The 20,475-nt window shown below is 41.1% G+C and overlaps 2 protein-coding genes across 8 annotated transcripts in view; one reads left to right on the top strand and one right to left on the bottom strand.

Annotated features, from left to right (window-relative positions):
• LOC148038110 (uncharacterized) overlaps window positions 1–13,856 on the bottom strand; it is a 53,915-nt gene extending 40,059 nt beyond the window's left edge. For 2 of the 7 annotated variants that reach the window (XR_015689055.1, XM_087669097.1), the window contains exons 1-2: window positions 13,077–13,853; window positions 12,813–12,986 (exon numbers count right to left, since the gene is read on the bottom strand). Coding sequence is in view for 6 of the 7 variants with exons in the window: in XM_087669097.1 (XP_087525223.1) it covers window positions 12,813–12,952 (140 nt within the window). In the remaining variant the exon portion in view is untranslated. Of the gene's footprint in view, window positions 1–12,812; window positions 12,987–13,076 lie in introns of all 7 variants that reach the window. The other 5 variants (XM_087669115.1, XM_087669122.1, XM_087669121.1 and 2 more) reach the window with 3 other exon arrangements.
• LOC148038111 (uncharacterized) lies at window positions 1,657–2,598 on the top strand. The gene has a single exon (XM_087675560.1). The coding sequence runs from the start codon at window positions 1,657–1,659 to the stop codon at window positions 2,596–2,598; it is 942 nt and encodes a 313-aa protein (XP_087531686.1).
• Window positions 13,857–20,475: the final 6,619 nt, after the last annotated feature.

Raw genomic sequence — 20,475 nt, 5'->3', positions numbered from 1 at the left:
GTTCGTATGGTACGAACCTATCTGTTCGACACACGAGTGCAACCCTGCCAATGAGACATTCTAGGTGCATTAAAATATTGACCAAGCAAACTAACTAAGAATGCAAGATCTAGCCTAGTATGAATTAACTAGAGTAACTTCCCTACAACAAAACAATAGGTATGAGCATCACAAGGTTAACCCAAGGTATCCTTGTGCAAATAGATAGTGAGATCTAGAGGTGTGGCCACTAGTCGGGTCTGGTCAATGCAATACTGTTTCACCAATTATACGGAGTACTTCTACTAAAACAAAAAGATACTTTTCTCGGATCTAACAATCTCTATCCCCAAGAAATAAGATAACAAATCCTAAGTCTATCATCTCGAAGGTAACGCAAAGATGTGCCTTAATTTCTGCTAGAGCCATAGAATGTGAGCCAATAAGTAATATATCATCAACATATAGCAAGATATAGTTGATCCCTATGCTAGTGGTGTACACATATAGATTTGGATCATAGGGTGTAGTAGAATGATATCCATGAGTCTACAAGAACTCGTCCATCTTGTGGTACCAAGATTTCAGTGCTTGCTTTAGCCCATAAAGAGCTTTCCGCAAGTGAAATACCTTGTCAGTTCAGTCAACAAAAGAAAAGCCGAAAGGCTCCTCAACATAGACTTCCTTCTCCGAATAACCATTCAGAAATGCACTTTTGGCATCCATCTGATAGATTGACCAACCATGGTGAGCGGCAAAAGTACAACCAACAGACAAAAGGAGATCAACTGAGCAGTAGGTGCAAAGGATCCTTTATAGTCAATGCTATGCATTTGCATAAACCTTGCACTACAAGGGGAGCCTTGTATTTGCCTAAAGTACCATCAACCTTTAGCTTGGTCCTAAAAATCCACTTTGTTCCAATAACTAGCTTGTGACAATGACGATTCACCAAAGTCCAAGTCCCATTGCAATCTATATCATCCAGTTGCTTCATTATGACATCACGCCACAGAGGGTCCTAGAGAGTCTCTTGCAAACTGCCCACCTCAAAATGTGTAATATAATCAGATGTAAAGAGCAATGCATACGAAGCATAAGGGGGCAAGCCGAATTGACCTTCTAGGGCCCTCCAGAGCAGGGTTGCACTCGTACGTCGAACAGACAAGTTCGTACCATACGAACTGTACGGTACGTATCCATACTGTTTCAAACGAGATTTTAAGCATGTTTTGGCCACGTATCCTGCGGGACAAGGCGAGCTATCCAGGGAGTTTTTGCGCGAAACCGGTTGGGGAAAAAGGCGCAATTTGGGCACAATTGATCATTTGCAACACACACATGTGACACGTCACACACTCTTGAAAGTCTCAACTCTCTCCTCAGCCCTCCCTCTTGTCTCCAAGACTCTGAGGCTGCATCAAGCTCCCATCCCCTCCAAGCTCCCTCTTCCTCTCTCCTCTTCCCCTCTTCTCTCGAGTCTTCCTCCCATCCTCTCCCTTTTCAAAGTTCGTTCTTCTTCCAAGTTTCCCCGATCCCCTCTCTCTTCAAGGCTCAAGCATCATCTCACTCCCTTCTCTTCCCCCCATCCCCTTCCTCTTCAAGCATCACTCGCGATCGGAGTGACAAGTCTCGACTCTCTCCTCTTCATCGGGCCTCCGGCCTCGCCTCGGCACCATGACACGCGAGAAGCATGCGGCCTTCAACTTGCACGCCATCCATGTGGAGAGGGACATAAAGAAGACCAACTCCCACAATTGGATATGCAAGTATTGCAAGAAGAGCTACACAAGTGGTGCAACCCGGCTTCTCCAACATCTTTCCAAGACGGGGGGGCAAGTCACTCCGTGCAAGTCGATCCCTCAACACATTGCGAACGAGATTCTCACCAAGATGAGAGGGGGATCCACTAGAGGAGGAGGTAGCGGATCAGCGGTGGCGGCATCTACACCTATGCCTACTCATGAGGAAGCCTCAAATGTAGGCCTATCTTTGACCGATATGGGTGAGGCCTCCACCATTGGTGGTGCCGACTCCACATCTGCTTCGGGCTCCGGCATTGGCAAAAGGCAAAGGTTAGAGGCTCATGTGGTACCGGAGAGGCAATCCTCTCTCTCTCAAGCTCCCGCTCATACACGTGGATCGGTTGCCTTTCTTAGAGAAAGGCAACGACAAGCCAATGTTGAGATTACACGCACCGTGATTGAGTGCAATCTTGCATTCAACATCCTAAAGCATGAGCAATGGAAGAAGATGGTGAGAACCATCACCAATGTGGGCCCATGTGAAGGATGGAGTAGCATCTCATACAATGATATGAGGACGAAGAAGATTGATGAAGAGGAGAGGATTGATAAAGCCCTTGATCCTATTCGGGCCGCATGGACAAAATACGGTTGCTCCATTCTCACCGATGGATGGAGTGACCGTAAGAAACGGGGTATCATCGGCATACTCGTTTCATGTCCACTTGGCACATATTTTTTGCGGGCCGTAGACACCGGCAAGAGGGGAAGAAAAACGACCGGCCCATTCATGTACCACCACATTCGGTACACTATCATTGAGGTACACATTGTCTTTTTAAAGTTGCTTTCATTATTCATGAATCATAATTAGAATTTTCAAGTCATGATTCATGATTCATCTCTCCCCGAAGCTTTTATAATGTGCCATGTATAATGTGCTTGTAGATGGGCCCGTTGAATGTGGTGCAAGTTGTGACCGACAATGCATCCAATTGTCGGCGCATGGGCGGTTTGCTTGAGGCCGAGTTTCCTTCGATCGTGTGGACTCCATGTGCAAGTCATTGTTTGGACTTGCTCATGGAGGACATCGGGAAGCAAAATGAGTGAAGAGGGTAGTACACAAGGCTACATCTGTTGTCACCTTCTTCACGGTGAAGGTGAAGGTGCTCGCGATGTATCGCAAGCATAGCAAACTTGAGTTGAAGAAGCCTTCTTCAACTCGGTTTGCTTATATGTGATTATTGTTGGAGCGGCTTTATGAGGTGCGGTCCGCCCTACGCCAAACAGTGGTGTCCACTCTATGGAATGAGTGGAATGAGCATGAGACAGAGGAGGCGAAAGCCATGCAGCGGTTGTGCCTTGATGAGCAGTTTTGGCAGAAAGTCCATGCCATTGTGATTGTCGAGACTCCCTTTTTATAGGGTGTTGCCCATGACTGATTGTGAGGGGTCCACCATAGGCCTTCTCGTTCACTTCTTCAGAGCGGCATTGGTGGAGGTACGAACTTGCACGATGATCACAGATTCTCAGCGTGCATACATCATAGAGATAGCAGAGAGGAGATGGGCATGGATGCATAGGCCCATCCATGGTTTTGCAGCATTGGTGCATCTGGCCTACAAGTTGCCGACGATCATGGATGACAAAGAGCTCCGGTCCGATCAGCTTGCATATTTGACTCGTGTGGTCCCCATAGATTACCACAACACAATCCTAGAGGAGCTTGGATGCATCCAGATCAGAGAGGACATGTGGCATTTTCTTCTTCCACTTGTTGGAGAAGGGAGTCACTTGTAAAGCCTCTATTTTGGTGGCAAAATTTTGAATATGCGCTGGAGACTCTTCAGCCCTTGGCCATGAGAGTCCTTGCGCAGGATTGCTCTTCGGGTACATGTGAGAGAAACTGAAGTGCCTATTCTCTCATTCACACGAAAATTCGCAATCGTCTTAGCACACGACAGTTAGAGCGGCTAGTCTATTGCCGCACTAACTTGCGCATGATGAAGGCCATGATGAGTATGGGTAGTCCAAAGCAGGTAAACACCTACCATAAAATGATAAGTCAAGTTTAATTTTTAAATTTGTTGGTTTCAACTTGTTACTTTATAGTAATATACTCAACAATTTAGTATTTATAATCTATTATCTTATGTGCATTATGTAGGTGAATGTTGATACATTCAAGTTGATGGGCGATACTCTTGCGAGTGTATATCAGGAGGTCGATGAGGAGTAGATCTTTGCAGAGCTCTATAGAGAGCTCATAGTAGCAGGCACCCGTGACACTCGTAGTCAGCGTGCTCATGGGCGAGGAGTTCGAGTTGCCAGCAGGGGCATGGTCATTCGACTCCCTCCGAGATTGACGAGGGGTGGTTCAGGTGGTTTGCAGACATATATGAGGCGGGGCTCTAGTAGCTCTCGTCTAGTTCTTGATGATGGCATTCCCCCCTTGCCTACAGTTAGACCGTCATTGCCTAGGGAGCCATCATTTGATGATGATGGTAACCTTATCAATGAGGATGAGTATGAGAGTGCCTCATCATTCGATGACGAGGAGTCATCTTCAAACTCTCTTGATGAGCACTCAGATGATGATGATGATGATGATGATGATGATGATGCCTCATGAGTCATCCTAGCCTCTAGGCCTCAGCTCTCTCGAGTCTCACCTTTTTGTATCTACTTAGTACTATCACTGATGATTATATCCAGTTTCACTCATTGATGATTGTATGATGTATCTAGTACACTGTACCATTGCCTGCATGTTTTATGCTTGCATGTGATTGCGAGGGATTTTTACCTCATGTATTCAGCATATTTTGTAATGGCACTGCTAGTTTCACTTTAAACATGTGTTTTATTATTTATAGTTTTTAAAAAAATGAAGTTAATTTTTTTTCATACTAATATTGTACCGTACCTTATAAAATTAAAGGTACCATTTAGTACCGAATTTTATCGTACCGTACCGTATCATACTTTTCGTACCTGACAACTATACTCCAAAGTGAGATCCACTGAAAGGATCCCCGAATCCCGCATGGTTTGCTGGTACAATGAGGTAATGGGTCTCGCAAAGAAGGCCTAAGAGCTGAAGTATCTGCAAAAAAGTCAAGAGCGGGCAGTAGACCCAGCTCATTAGACACGATCTCAAATGATGTGAGCAAAGGTAAGGACGAAGGGCCCAGTACAGAGGAAGGTCAGGAGTGGGTAGTAGATCTAGCTCAGTAGACACGATCTCAAATTATGTGAGTAAAGGTGAGAAAGAAGAGTCCAATGCAGAGAACTACACCATATCCCTCTCATCGAAGGCGACATCCCTCTGAACGATCACCTTGTTCGTCCAAGGATCTAGGCTTGCACTTCAGAAAAATAGCCCACAAAAATCAAGAGATCTGCTCAAGGGATGCACTTTCCTATCTTGTCATCAGAAGTGTGCATATAAGCACGACTATCAAAAACTCTAAAGAGAGAAATAACATGTTGAGGGCCAAAGAATGCCTCATACAAAGTCTTTTTAGGAACCGTAGCAGTTGGGCATCGGTTGAGGATGTACACTAAAATGTTAATAGCCTCAGCGGCCCAAAGGTGCTCAAGAAGCTCTGCTGCGAAAAGCAAAGAGACATTCCTACACTCTATAGCTCCATTCTATACAAGGGAGTTAGTAGAGGTAAGCCCCATGCAATGCCCTACTCCTGTAGAAACTCAAAAAACTCATGAAAGGTAAACTCACCACCAAAATCACTCCGCAAAGTACCCACACGACAACATGTCTAGTTATGAACTAGCAATACCCAAGCATTGAAATAAGTGAAAGCATCGGACTTGTGCTTAAGGAAGTATACCCACATGTATCTAGAGAAATCATCCACTGCCAAAAAGAACTACAGTGCACCATTCAAGGCCGCAGTGGATGTGGGACCACAAAGATCTACATGAATGAGCTTGAAGGGTTCCATAGAACGAGTGATAGATTGCTGAGAAAAGGGTGTACCATGCTGCTTATCTAGCATGCCTTACGAATCTCTTTAGATAGTTTTAGATGTGGAAGGCTCTCAACCATCCCCTGACGTGATAGCTCATAGAGAGAGTCATAACCAAGATGTCCCAAGTGAAAATGCCAAATACGCTCAAAGTCTATAGGCTCCCGTGTAGTAGCCAAAGCCTGGAAGCAATGGAACTCCGAATTATCGGCAGTCAACTTAGTAAGAAAGTATGTCATGTAGTAAAGGCCATTAGGTTCTCGTACCACGAGCAATTACTATACCAGTCTGAGAATCTAGGACCTCGACAATGATCGTTGTGAAGAAAATTGATTGCCTCAACTGGCAAAGCTATTGAACAAACAACAAGTTCACCCCGAGTTGAGAAACATGATAGACATCATCTAGCGATGCGAGATACAGACTCAGGTCGATGGAAAAACTGATGCGACCCTGGGCTTGCATCTTGACCTAGGAGTTATTTCCTACATAGACACTCCCGACTCCAGGGGCTCAAGAAATAAAAATGTCCACTCTAGGAGTCATGTGATGAATAGCTCCATTGTCCACAAGCCAAACAGATAACTGACATGCTTGGCTATGACAAGTGGGCCTCGGCAAGCACCTCATCAAGAGGCAACTCATAGATGTGAATGAGACTTGCATCCAATGTCTCTAAGGGGACGACATGGGCCTCTGCAAACCAATCAAACAAACCCTCTGAAGTTGAGTAGTTCGCCGACTAGGACAATGGACCGCTCGCAATGTGGGTCTGGCCTCTCCACTACCCCTGCTAAGGCTTGCTACCACCATGCTTTTGTTGGGCATTACCCAACTGGGGTGCGCAGATCTGATTCTTGGATTTTGGCTGTGTGCCTCTTGCCTTAGATCAACACTCGTCGTCATAATGGCCAACCTTTTAACAATGTTGACAATACATTTTCTTTTTCGGTACATTCTACCATTCAGGTTTAAGTGTAGATTGAGTGTTTCCTTGGGATTCATTAGCCCTATTTCGACTTTGATTTTAATTTGAGTATTGTCTATCCTTGTCCTATTGTCCCCTCTGAGAAGAGGTAACAGAGCCCCCTCTAGCGAGGATGTGTTATGAAATTGATCGAACAACCGTGCGTAATGCATTGCTCACACTCAAACTCATAAAATGTTGACATATAAGACTGTGAAATCACCTGCTGCACAAAATGGAAATATTTTCTTGGCAGCTTATTAAGGAGCACGATGACCTAATTGTTAAAGGACTTAGGAGCCCCAATGGTTCAAAATTCAGTGAGGACACGCCAATACTCTGCCAACTTGACTTTCAAGTCATCCTTGTCTATGAATTTGAAATTTTGGAGCTCATGATCCAAATTGATGCAACCGGTCCTATCCCAGGTCCTATCCCAAGCCGCATAGCAATCAATCAAGTGTGCCTAACGCTCGGATGCTAAGTCGAAATGTTGAAGCTAAGAGTGAAACTTAGGCAACAAGCCCTATAAAAGCTCGACCATAGCAGAGGCATTACGAGTCTTCCATGAGCAGACAACCTCGTATGGAACAAGAGCGAGATCAAGTTGGGTTTCCAACTCCTGCACTAAATCCCATAGGTTCTAAGAGTCTAAAACATACCTCATCAAATTTGACCAAGTGGTATAGTTTGACCCGTTAAAACGAGTCTTGTCATTAAATGCATACTTGGAGAATAAGAAACTAGAATCATGAGGTGTCCAGGAAGATTGATCGATGGGATAAGATGGAGGATAAGATGATGGTGGTGGTGGATAAGAAGGAGGAGATAAAGATGAAAAGGCAAAAATAGGCCATTGATGTCCAATCAGTGTCAATTGTTGCATAGGTACCGAAATAGATATAGCTCCATATGATACCATAGGTGCAAGTGGAGGCACTGGGACATGATACCCTTATCCAAATGTCACCTAGGGCACTACAGAATGATCGAATGGTCCATTAGATAATGCCATAGAGGCAAACTGCAATACCAAACGATCCACACTTGAGAATGTGAAACCAATCTTCCTCCTCCCATAGGGTGGTAAATAACCTAATTAAGCACTATTTACAGTAATTAACAAATTCACAAAATTGAAATGCACACTTTACCATATAATCTTGGACATTGGACACCCTGTTGGCTCCAAAATTGGCCCTCCTTTCGATATTTATTTAACCTAATTGAAGAAGAAGTTGATGCACAATGGGATTTTCCCAATCCCTTTCGGTATTCCAACTCCCCTTGCAGTCCAAAATGAGTAACAAGTCTTCAATTTGATTTTCCCCTTAATTCGCACAGTCATTTGACATTTAACTGCTTTGATGGAGATGGAAAATGCCCCAAATTCATTGATTTGTTAGTCCCTCCACCTGAATTTGAATGAAAACAGCTTCAGCCCTATTGAATCCAAGTATTGGAGCTTCCAATTTTTGGCACGCTTCTCGAGACTATTGCTAAACCCTAATTTCTGCTACATATTAGGATTTACAACAAAGAAATCTGAAATTTCTCAACCTCTGGTCATCTCAATGTTGTAATCTTCGAAGCTAGGCTGTAAAAAGACTGGGAGATGAGAGAGAATACTGAGAAGAGGGAAAATTCAGACTTTTTTTATGAAAAACTAAAGAAAATTTGTCACTTACTGCTGATGACCTGTCTCAACAGCTTGTAGATGCAAAGAACTAAAGAAAATCAGTCATTTACTATTGTTGCCCTGTCTCAACAGCCTGTAGATGCTGTCACCTGCTGTTGATCGGTCTTCTCCTACCCCTGGCTGCCTCAAAAGGTCCTCCAATGGCTACAAATCAAACTAGCAGCATCTCCTCTCCCTCTCTTGCAGGCTAAATACACTAAAATGCCCCTCTCCAACCTCTAAGGATGTTTTCAATCTTGCATGGGTATTTTTGACAAGTAGCATCCTTCCCAAATGGTTTTTCCAGCATTATCAATAATTAAATATTAATTTTCAGTCTTTAAATACTGAAAATTAATCTAATAATTATTTCGATGCCCTGAAAAATAATCTGACTGGCCAATAATTAAATCGCCTATTTGCGTCATCTTTGACCATCAAATTGGCATTAAGTACCATTAAGCACCACTTCTCTAGTGTCACCAACTGACACTTATTGCCAAATGAATGACCTAGACCAACAACTAGCACCAGATACCACCAAGTACCTATGCGACATTACTTATAGCAACTTTTGCCTAACATCCCGTGATTTCCTTGGGTCCCGGGCTCGTAAATTTACTCTAACCCTAATTACACCTCACATGTGTAACATTCACTTAACCATGTGATTAAAAATTAATCCATATGTTAAGTGAGGTTTCAAAAATACATGTCCTCGTGACAATATGTCTGGGACACACTCCCAGAGGGATAGCCCGAAAGTGTATGTGTGAAAGGTCAAGCCTCTGTCACAAGTACAGCACCCGAAAATAAGTATATAGAGGTCCTAAAGGCTAACGGAAGATAAGGGAGGGATAGATTGGAGCCTAAATGGATTTGTGATGGATGTTGTTGTGGGAAACATCGTACGTTTCTTTTGTCCATTTAATGCACTGGATGAAGATACACCTACTCCATTTTGACCATGAGAAATACAATCATTTGAAGGAAAAGGAAAGGCAAAATTTTTAAAATTAATATTCTGAAAATTAATTTAATAAGCTGGATAATGCTAGAAAATGGGATTAGAAGACTGCCACTTGGCAAAGCTTACTCATGTAAGTGAAAAAAACGTTTTTGGGGGCTAGTAGAAGTATATTCCAGCCATTGTGAAAGAGAAGGGGACTATTAGAGAGCAAGGAGATATTGCTAATGTGATTTGCAGCCACTAGGGAGCAGTCCTACAATATAGGTGACAGCAATTTGAAGCCCTCTAGGTGCAAGTGACAACAGCCCAAGGTCCTTTTAGCACAAGTGACAGCAAAAGGAGGAGACAGCAATCAATCTGGTGTAATTTTTCAACATTTCTCATCGCACGATGAAACTCTAAAATTTCTCTCGCTACAACATTCTCTCTCATCCTACAGTCGTCTCTCAAGTTATCTCAATAAAATTCAACCATTTAAGTCATCAAAGGTAGAGATATTGGAAATTCTTTGCTATAAACCCTAATTTACAGCAAAAATTAGGGTTTGACAACCACCTCAAGATGTGTGCCCAAATTTGAGGGTCTAAGACTTCAATTCCAACCAACTAAAATTAAAGAATTTCAAGGAGATTTAGAAAGCTAGTCAGTCCATATTAGATTTGAGGCTTAATTTGTCTTTTAAGGAGCAGGGTAAAGGCAAATCCCCAAGCAAACCAATAGGAAATCGGTTTGAAGGCTTGCTAGCCATTTATGACAGCAAGAGGCACTTGGATTAGCTAAGAGATTAGTGAATCTCAATTGTACTCTATCCATTTGCAATTGAAGATAAAGAAATACGCAAGGGGTGCCAGAAACACGCAAGGGACGCCAATTTTAGGGCCAATAAGCTATCCATTGTCCATGATTAAAGTGGTAAAGTGTGTGTTTTCAGTTCATGTGAATTTTATACTTGCTGTAATTGTTGGTTAATCAGGTCATTACCATCCTATCCGAGGAGGAAGACTGGCTTCAACAAATCTAAATGCTAAAGTTGAAAAGTAGATCATTAGACTTTCTATCACTATTCAATAGCAAGAGGAGGCTATCAAAAGAGCTAGGATAGCCATGGCATTGCAAGACTCAACCACCTACAATCTTGTTCTTCATGCGAAAAAGTTGTCAAGGCTAATTTATGCCAATTAACTAACAATCCCCCCTTCAGATCATCTGTGATTGAACCTAAGAGAAGAAACATAAAAGGAAATGGAAAGGTCTAACCTTAAAAGAGACGATGTCTAATCCAATACAAGAGATTCTGATAGGAGATATACAAGGTAGAAAGACATTTGTAACTGGAGCACAAACATGGTATGTCCTATTAACAAGCTCGGGGACTTAAAGTTGGGGTTTATTCAAAGGTGGATGTATGTGGCTCACAAGTTGATCAAAAGCTAGCATGGCTCAAAGGCATAGTAGTGCACATGAGCAGGGGTCCAAAACCCAAGTATGGCTCTTGGGCCAATTCAAAGGCCATGGCATTGGTTACAAAATCTCCCTAAAAGATACAACTCCTTGGAGAATCTCAAAGAAAGAAAATATTGAAAAGAATACAAATCATTCATATTAAAATCCAAGCACAGTACCCCACAATGTAGGCCATTGTAGCACAATTATTTTAAACAAAGAAAATGAGATATGTGATGGAAAGATCTTAGCACGTGTGTGTGCATGGCTAGTGTTTGGTTCCAATCAGATTTTTTTTTCAATTTTTAAAACGTTTAAATATTTAAATATTTCATGGGGTAAAACTCCTTCCTCGATGTTGATGTTGCCCCCTTGTGACAATAGCGCCCATCATTAGACACCTAGCAAGTCATTTTAGCATGGTGGCCATGGTCATGGGCTCGAGACAAGGTATGCGAATGCCAAATGTGGCTGGCAAAGACACGACAATGATGCTCAATAAAAATAGATGTGTCCCTTCAGGATAAGATAGAGGCAGTGCTGTGCATCAGGCCAGGACTGAGCAGTGTCAAGCGGGTGACCACAAGACGAGGCATAAAGGTCAAACATGCATGTAGGAGGGCCAGGAAGCAGGCTAGAGTAGACATGCAGACAAGGTGACTAGAACAGCAGCAGTGTAGTGGCCAGGAGGTGGCACAACAAGCCAGGTGGCATATAGGGAAAGGCACAGAAGTGTTGAACGGCAGGTTGGGCAGTGTACAACATGTGATGATGTGGCACATGGCAACAATGTTGGCTACAAGGCAGTGGCATCTGCAGCAGCCAGTGGAGATTGAGCTCAAGCAAGCGGCTACCAAAAACTGGCGTTCTTCTTTCTTCTACAGCATTAATGGATCTTGATGCTCTCATACCAATATTGGATAATGGAGGTCGGGAAGTGAGAACCAGCAGCTATAGCAGATGGAGCTTGATGTGTGTGTGTGTGTGTGTGTGTGTGTGTGTGTGTGTGTGTGTGAACTCTTGCAAGTACACAAAGCTGAATAGATAGATCAATGGTATGAGATATAAAAGTACAAATGATAGGCCTCAGTATATATGGCCTATGTACACAACTAAAACTTTGACCCTTATTAAATGCTGGGTGGTGTGAAAGTGTTCCCACCTAAACACACACACTAAGACACACTAAAAGTGTCACACATGGAGGATGATAAATAACTAACATTTTCAGACGTTTGGAATTGTATTTCAGGCTGGCTTCAGGCATCTAGGATTCTAGGGTGACTACTGCAGATGACATGAAGCAAAACTAACTAAAGAAGGATCGCTTCATCAAGTTCATTTTTTCTTTGTATAGTCATTCTTTATAATTTTGTGAAAGAGCTGAAGTGGGCCCTTCACACGGGGATGGACCCTATTGCATCACTCTTGTTAGCAATTTGATCAAGTGTGATCTCTATCAAATTACTCCAAGCTTAAACATGAGGGAGACTCCACAAGTGGTTTTAATGAGCTCACAAGTGTAAATCCACACCTGGCCTAGATCATGTACCATGCTGTAGGCGTCCATACTGGTAGCTAGAGACTGATGGCTGGCCTACCAGCATATGATATCAGGGAAGATGTCCAACCAAGAGTATTTGAAAGTGGTTATCTTTGGCGAAATTTGTTATGGCTGGAGAATACTATCACGTGGTGCTGCATACACTGCCTTGCGTTTGAGTGGCACTCCCCATAAGATGTTCCATGCATGTTCCACTGTTCCTTTTTGAAAAACTGTGGAAGACCTTGGTTGCACAGCTAGCAAGGACCTATCGTCAAGAACTAACTTGATCTCTTAGAACAGCCAAGTTACTACTCAAAGACTGATTCAGAGACCTAGAAAGTGTTTGCTCACGTGCACACAGACGTCTATTACCTTGGAACTCCATTGTATGCACATGATGAAAACTTGTATGCGATCAAACTATGTGCACGGCAAATAAGCATCTAATTGCCGATGTATATAGGTCCAGTTTGAGATATGACTGACTTCACTTACCTGTGAGACCGGACATGCCTTGCAGTTGTGGCTTGCCCTTTCAACCAGCTTTTGGATGAGGAAGAAACTTTAGGTGTCGCGAAGCCAAAAGCCAACTCGTCTCGAGTATCCTTTCTGGTTGCTCCTTTGGTTTTAGTCATGGCTAAGGCTGGACATATAACCCCAGTCCACCGTCTGCAGATCGAAAGTAGACAAAACCCTTTAAAATTACCTCCTCCATACAACTGCTGAGTAAAACGAATAAATATGAACTGTTTTCATGACCTCGCTCTAGAAATGGAAGGCTTGATAATTCACTTGGGCGTACAAACGGGGTAGGTTGGCTTCGTTGAGCAAGCATAGCCTTGAGAAGCTTTTCTCTACCATTAGCTTTGATCCTTTTCCGAGACCCTCAGCGTCGACGAAAATGTGTGGAGATGGGTTGAATTTTGCGGGCAGCTAATTGAGAAGCAGTTGCAAATAATCTTAGTGCATTCAAGTCTTACATCTGGAATCCACCAGTGCAGGATGATAGACTGTAAATTGCCTTGAAGCCACCAGGCTGTGCACATGCAAGACGATGACTTCTTGTCTTGATTATGCAACACGAATATAGCTTCCGGCAGCCAACTTTAGGCCTTGTTAAGCGTAGGACTGAGGATATGAATGTGGAGAATGCAGCCCGATTGATAAATCTTGCAGACAGAGACATACACAGAGAGGGAGAGAGAGGATGCGAATGTGGTTACTACACATCTAGCAGACAAGGAAGTAGTGATAAGCATGAACAGAAAGAGCGTCAGAAAGAGCGTGGCGTGGAGGCTAGAATTGTACGTTCGGGAAAAGAGAGAGAGAGAGAGCGCCTTGATTGTCCTGTCTTCTTCCAAAAGGGTGGAGAGGTAGAGTCTAAGAGTTGGAGTTTATTCTGGCGCAGCAAAATTCAAGAAGGTTGCAACCCCAAATGCAGCATTGCATACAGACTCCATAGCGCCACACACCCCCCTGCAATCTACCATTTCTGTGTTGTGAAAAGTGTATGCAATCGAGTCTCAAAGACCAGGTTGTGATGCGAGTAGACCACACACACACGTGATAGGAGGGCCACTTGGCATTTATTAGACCCAGCAAGTGGTGTTGCAAGATGATAGAGAACAAAGGTAAGCCCAAGAGAATTACAAGTAAAAGCAACTTCTTCTTGGGGAGGCCATCCAAAAGTATAGAGGATCTCTGAATGTTACATGTTAGAGTTGTATTGCACCTAGCACCAATGGGGGGAAGGGAGTCCCCCCTCCCTCAATAGAACACAATTGCATTTATGCATAGGGCGAGTAGGGTCTCCAAAAACCTTGTGAGCCCATCCTATCCCCAGTGAAAAACGCTCTATGTAACTAGACGTGAGCTAAGCCCCATGTTATCTTTCCCTTGCACAACACAACTCTTATGCAACTTAGAGCTTAGTATTTTCTGTGTTACAGGTTATGCAACCTAGAGCATAGTCCCTTTGAGTGTTATAGGTTATGCAACTTAGAGTCTAATCTCTAGTGTGCATGCCTCATTTTTGGCAAGACCACTTTGACAAAGTTGTTAACAATCATTGTGTTAATTTAGTAGTTGAACATTCGATCTCCTTTACACATTGAAGAGGACATGAGCTTTAGTGTACCTATGAAATTGGGAAATTCCCAGTCCACTTTTGAACAAGGAGTCTCCTCCCCCACTTTACAAAGAGATGGGCAAGGGTGCACTTTGTGCTTGAGCAAGCAATAGGAAAATTATATGTTTATTATTTTTCACTCTTTTTCAAAGTATGTGTTTATGTGTGCAAAGGTGGCATGCGAAAGTGCAGGCAGATACTCTAGGCAAGGGTTGGGCATATGTATTCAATTTGTAAACTCAATTTGTACCACCCTTTTAGTGTTGCACCATCAATTATAGGTCCTTGTCTTTGCGAGCTTAACATAAGGCCTACACTTTATGTGGCAGCAATTTTTTCACAATGCTAGCATTAAACATTGTACTTCATGATGCTAGCTAGCATTTAGCATGGTACTACTATCATCACCTTCACACATGATGTTGATTTTATCCTAACTTTGAAGCAAAAATGTGTGTGTTATATGTGCCAATTGATGATGTTTATTACTTCCTTGATGTCTTGTGAATTCACAAAGTAAATGCGCAAACAAGGTTTGATTAATATACATTTAAGGAGCATCAGCTAAGATCATATGCTACATAGGATTATACTTATAGTGGCTAGCCCAATTGATTCGTGTATGCACTCCCAACTACATGTTCACCCAAGTTTCTTTGCCATCGCAAGCAACTTGTGTAGTTGTGCCACATCTTTTCTCTCCCAACCATAAGGTTCATTCCTAGTTTAGGTAGAGTAATTCACACAAATTTATGTAAGAAATCACACTCATCATGAGAAAGATAAGAGGAAATAAGAATCTTTGAATGTCAACAAGAGTGTAACTCATTAAATTATGCCCAAGAAGGAAGGGAAGCTAATAATGTGTAAAATTCCTATCAAAGCACCATAAGATTCTCCGAACCATCTCACATGGTTAACATATAATTATGAAAAAACGTTTATGCTTAGGAGCTACAATTGATGTTTCCAAAGGAAATTGGACCACATGTGCACCCATGTGCATTGCATTATGAAAAACATTAACTTTTCTTCAATGCTAAGAATTCCCACTCCTAGTTCCATGACCCAAAGCAAAAATGTAAGAACAAGAGATAGAATATAGGATTACAAAGGGCAAGAGTTAGGATTGGAGCCCCTTCTTGAACTTAGAATATAAGGGCAACACTTCTCCATAAGGTGCTTCAAACATGATCAATTGTTGATTTCTTAGTATTTATCAACTTGCAACTAGCACAAATTCTAGAGTATTGCAGGTCCTTTCTATATTACCCTTTCTCTTTGACTATTCTAATGTTAGATTAATGTCTTTATTATACTAATCATGGGAGAAAGAAGAAATTAGTCTTCAAAGAAATACAATAGTAATCCCATGTATATAGAGTCATTTGTGTTTTCTCTACTCGAGAGATATGGCTCTAGACTTTAATGATGTATGACAAAAAGATGCCACTACACCCAAATCCATGACATTCCTAGTGGATTTATCCTCATGTAAGACTATCCAAAGGGTCTTACTTGATATTATACTAGTTTTAAAAATGTGAGTTTAGGACAAAGGTCCTTGTTTTGTACTACCCCATAAAAAAGAACTACATGTGCATGCACATTTTCCTCTAAGAGAGTTTTTTTAGAAAATATTATAGGATCACACATCCTCATTCTTTACACACAAGGATATGCATTGTGCATAAGTTGATGCATATAGTCCACATGGCTCAAGTCACAAAATTGCCCATTGTCATGGCTTCTTATATTCCTACATATTTGGCAGCCTTTTTAGCCCTTAAATCCATTATTAGCTTAACTATTCATGTAAACACACAATATCCATCCTACCTAGAAGTTTTATTGAAAAATTGTCACTACGCTTGGTAGACCATTTTCCAATTTTCAAACACGTACTTGATTGCCTCAACTTAACAACTTTCGTTTTCATTGAAGGAAGATACGATCAAAAATTGTGCAAGGAAAATTAAGAAGCAAGTATGGATAGATCTACCGTGGTTGACATACTAGAAATTTGAAACCATATTAGTTGCATGCCATGTCGTGATTTGAGGAGGATTGGTATCTTCTTGTGCAAGAAGATTCATTTATATTGTGAATTGGGTTTTTTATTCATGAGAGCCTCCTTTCTTATAAGGTTTGGAACATGGATGCTTGATAACTCTATATAGGTGAGCTTTCCTCCTCATCGATGATAACCTTGTGAATTCTCAACACTCATTTGACATCAAATTTTTAAAATTGTTCTCATGTGATTTATAGCAACAACTTCATCCAACCATGCTTTATGTGCTTTCAATTCCATTGTCCACAATTCCATTTTCTTTTCAAATAAAGCATGGTTGGATGAAGTTGTTGTTATAAATCACATGAAAATAATTTCACAATTTTGATGTCAAATGAGTGTTGAGAATTCCCAAGGTTATCATCAATGAGGAGGAAAGCTCACCTATATAGAGTTACCAACCAACCATGTTCCAAACCTTATAAGAAAGGAGGTTCTCATGAATAAAAAACCCAATTCACAATATAAATGAATCTTCTTGCCCAAGGAGATACCAATCCTCCTCAAATCATGACATGGCATGCAACTAATATGGTTTCAAATATCTAGTATGTCAACCACAGTAGATCTATCCATACTTGGTACTTAATGTTCCTTGCACAATCTTTGATTGTCATCGCAATTCTCACACAAAGAAGAATACCTTCTTTCAATGAAAAATGAAAGTCCTTAAGTTGAGGCAATCAAGTGCATGTTTGAAATTTGGAAAATGGTCTACCAAGCTTAGTGACAAATTTTCAATAAAACTTCTAGGTAGGATGGATATTGTGTGTTTACATGAATAGTCAAGCTAATAATGGATTTAAAGGCTCAAAAGGTTGCCAAATATGTGGGAATACAAGAAGCCATGACAATGGGCAATTTTGTGACTTGAGCCATGTGGACTATATGCATCAACGTATGCACAATGCATATCCTTGTGTGTAAAGATTGAGGATGTGTGATCCTATAATATTTTCTAAAAAAACTCTCTTAGAGGAAAATGTGCATGCACATGTAGTTCTTTTTTATGGGGTAATACAAAACAATGACCTTTGGCCTAAATGTACATTTGTTTGACTACTATAAAATCCACTAGGAATGTCATGGATTCAGGTGCATTGGCATCTTTTTGTCATACATCATTAAAGTCTAGAGCCATATCTCTCACGTAGAGAAAACACAAATGACTCTATATACACGGAATTACTGTTGTATTTCTTGGAAGACTAATTTCTTCTTTATCCCATGATTAGTATATTAAAGACATTAATCTAACATTGGAATAGTCAAAGAGAAAGGGTACTATACAAAATGAGATTTTTCTTCAAAATGCACCAGTTTTTTCCACAAATACTTTTAGGGATTGCATAAATTATTTCATAGCCAACAAGAAGACATCCATGAGCTCATCTATCTTGTAATGAAAGTCCTCTTGTGGAAGGTATCTCCTCAAAACTTGATTTAGTTTTGATCTCGTGCTACACTTGGAGGAAGCATAAAGGTGATATCTAGCTATTCGATTTCTTCTACTTCTCATCCATCTCCTTAAATGGTAGCAACAAAAGTAATCTCTCTTCTTCTTCTGCTCCTCCTCCTCCTCCTCCTCCTCCTCCTCCTCCTCCTCTCTCTCTCTCTCTCTCTCTCTCTCTCTCTCTCTCTCTCTCTCTCTCTCTCTCTCTCTCTCTCTCTCTCTCTCTCTCTCTCTCTCTCTCTCTCTCTCTCTCTCTCTCTCTCTCTCTCTCTCTCTGCTTTAACATCATTGATCTCCTAACTAATATTTCCTCCCACATTCCCACATTTAAGAATTCATTTTGGATTCTAGAATCCTCGACATATCATGCATTTTAATCTTGAAAGGAGATTAGGACCCTGCTTGAGTAAAGACAATTGGAATAGGGGTAAGATGTGTATGCTAAGGATTTGCAAGCAAAATGTACATGCCATCTAGGGGTTGACTGAGTGTGTCCATTGGGCTCCATCTTCTATCTCTAGTGCTACCATCTAGCTCAAAGAAACTACTCCTAGTATAACCAAATGAAATCACCTCCATGTTTATGAGAATGAGTGTGGAAAAAGACTCTATAGAAGCTACAATGCAAGGCTTCTCCATTGGCAACAAAGCTCTAAGCCGTATTGTGAGCCCCACATGCCCTTCTAGAGTTATGGTGAGATTAAACAAACCTTAGCATGATCAATTTTGCTTCTCCACTTGCATCTTCTTTCTCATTCACACATTGAAGGACTTCATTGAGCTTGCCTCCTTAGGAACGGAGGCATCATGAGACATGTATTCAGTTCAAGGTATTCCATTTTGTGTTTTAAAGCAATGTATAGATATATTGAAGCAATACATGTCCTTGGCAAGCAATAACCAATGCCTCAATGTAGTCATGAGAAATGTATAGTGCTGACAATTCAAATGAGCCATAGTTGATATGTTCACAGTGTCATTTATGTTTGTATTTTAGTTGGTTGTTATGTTATATAATTTATTATTTGTTTGTTTCTTCATATTTAGATCTTTTGCACTTAAATATGTGGTGTACATTAAGCTTTTATAATATTCCATGGATTTATTAATACCTTGGTGTGTGTGCATCCATGCATACAATAAAAAATTCACTCACTTTGATTCAACCATGTAGTGCTTAGGTGAACGCTCAGTGATCACACCTTCCCCCACATTGCTAGGCACATATGTACCATACCCTTTCAATACCTTGGTACCACTAGCTTACACTCATCATTGTATTATTGTGTAAATACTAACTTCTTTGTTTGTTCAAGTTGGGTTGGGGGGGGGGGGGGGGGGGTGTTGTGCATGCAATAAAAATTTTATTTCCTTTGATTGAATCATATAGCACGAAGGTAAACACTAGTGAACATCACCCCTTTCCCCACATGGGTGAGTACAACATTCGAATGCACCATACCCTATCACTGCCTCAGTAGTACCACTACTTCATGATCATCATTACATAGTTGTATGTGTATAGATTCTCTCTCTCTCTCTCTCTCTCTCTCTCTCTCTCTCTCTCTCTCTCTCTCTCTCTCTCTCTCTCTCTCTCTCTCCCAAAAAACAAAAGCACGCATAGAAGTTCAATGTTATTGTGATGATCAAAGGAGAAGCATGAGAACTTCAAAATCAAAAAGCCACACATTTGAACATTTTTGGAATTGTGTGTGCCACTTCTATTCATAGGAAAGATTATGGTAGCATATGTGTTTAACCTTTTAAGATTCTCTCTTGAAGTATGTGAAATTTTTGAATGAAGTAGAAACATCACATAAGAATAGCTTAGGATTGTGAAATCCTTTCAACATATAAGAGGGCCATGTTTCTTTTCATCTAGAAGGGAATGTGAGCATCATATTTGGACTATGATTCTTTATGTGTATAATCTAGATCTACAATATAAAAGGATAAGGTATAAAAACATTAATCTAACAAGAGTACTGCTTTTCATTTCCCTAGTAGTGCTACATTTGAACATTCCATAGAATGTATTGGCAGTTGCATGAGAGAGAGAGAGCATGAGAGAGAGAGAGAGAGAGAGAGAGAGGAAAATGGGGTTTCTTTTGAGATATGGATGATTGCACACAAAATAGGCCTCTTAACATTTTTACATTCTTTGGGTTGTAAATAAGCTCCTTGGTTAGGCACACCATGTTAGTGTGTTAAGGGTTCTATTCCCCTTATTTTAATGTATCTTTTTATTGTCCTTTCAATTAAATTGAGCTAACAATTCTACCTCTATTTTGTTGGAGCAAGTTGCTAGCTTATTGAGATTATGTTTTGTTTGGATCTCTTAAGTTGTTGAGGAGCACACATTGAGCTCTCTCTTTCATACTATCATAAGAAAGTCTTCAAACAAAGTGTTCTTTCTAATAACCGTTGCTAGAACTTAAAAGAAGCACAAGAGGTGTCTTTTTTAATGACCTTTGCTAACTGAAAAGAAGACTTTCCTCTCGAA

Source organism: Lygodium microphyllum, chromosome 3 (genome assembly GCF_053477565.2).
Source record: "Lygodium microphyllum isolate KBCC chromosome 3, Lygodium_microphyllum_v1.1.10, whole genome shotgun sequence".
NCBI lineage: Eukaryota > Viridiplantae > Streptophyta > Polypodiopsida > Schizaeales > Lygodiaceae > Lygodium > Lygodium microphyllum.
Note: the sequence above shows the minus strand (reverse complement) of the source record. Positions and strands in the feature narration are given on the sequence as shown.

Excerpts from the sequence above, each read along its gene's own strand:
- LOC148038111 (XM_087675560.1), top strand. The coding sequence starts at position 1,657 with ATGACACGCGAGAAGCATGCGGCCTTCAACTTGCACGCCATCCATGTG.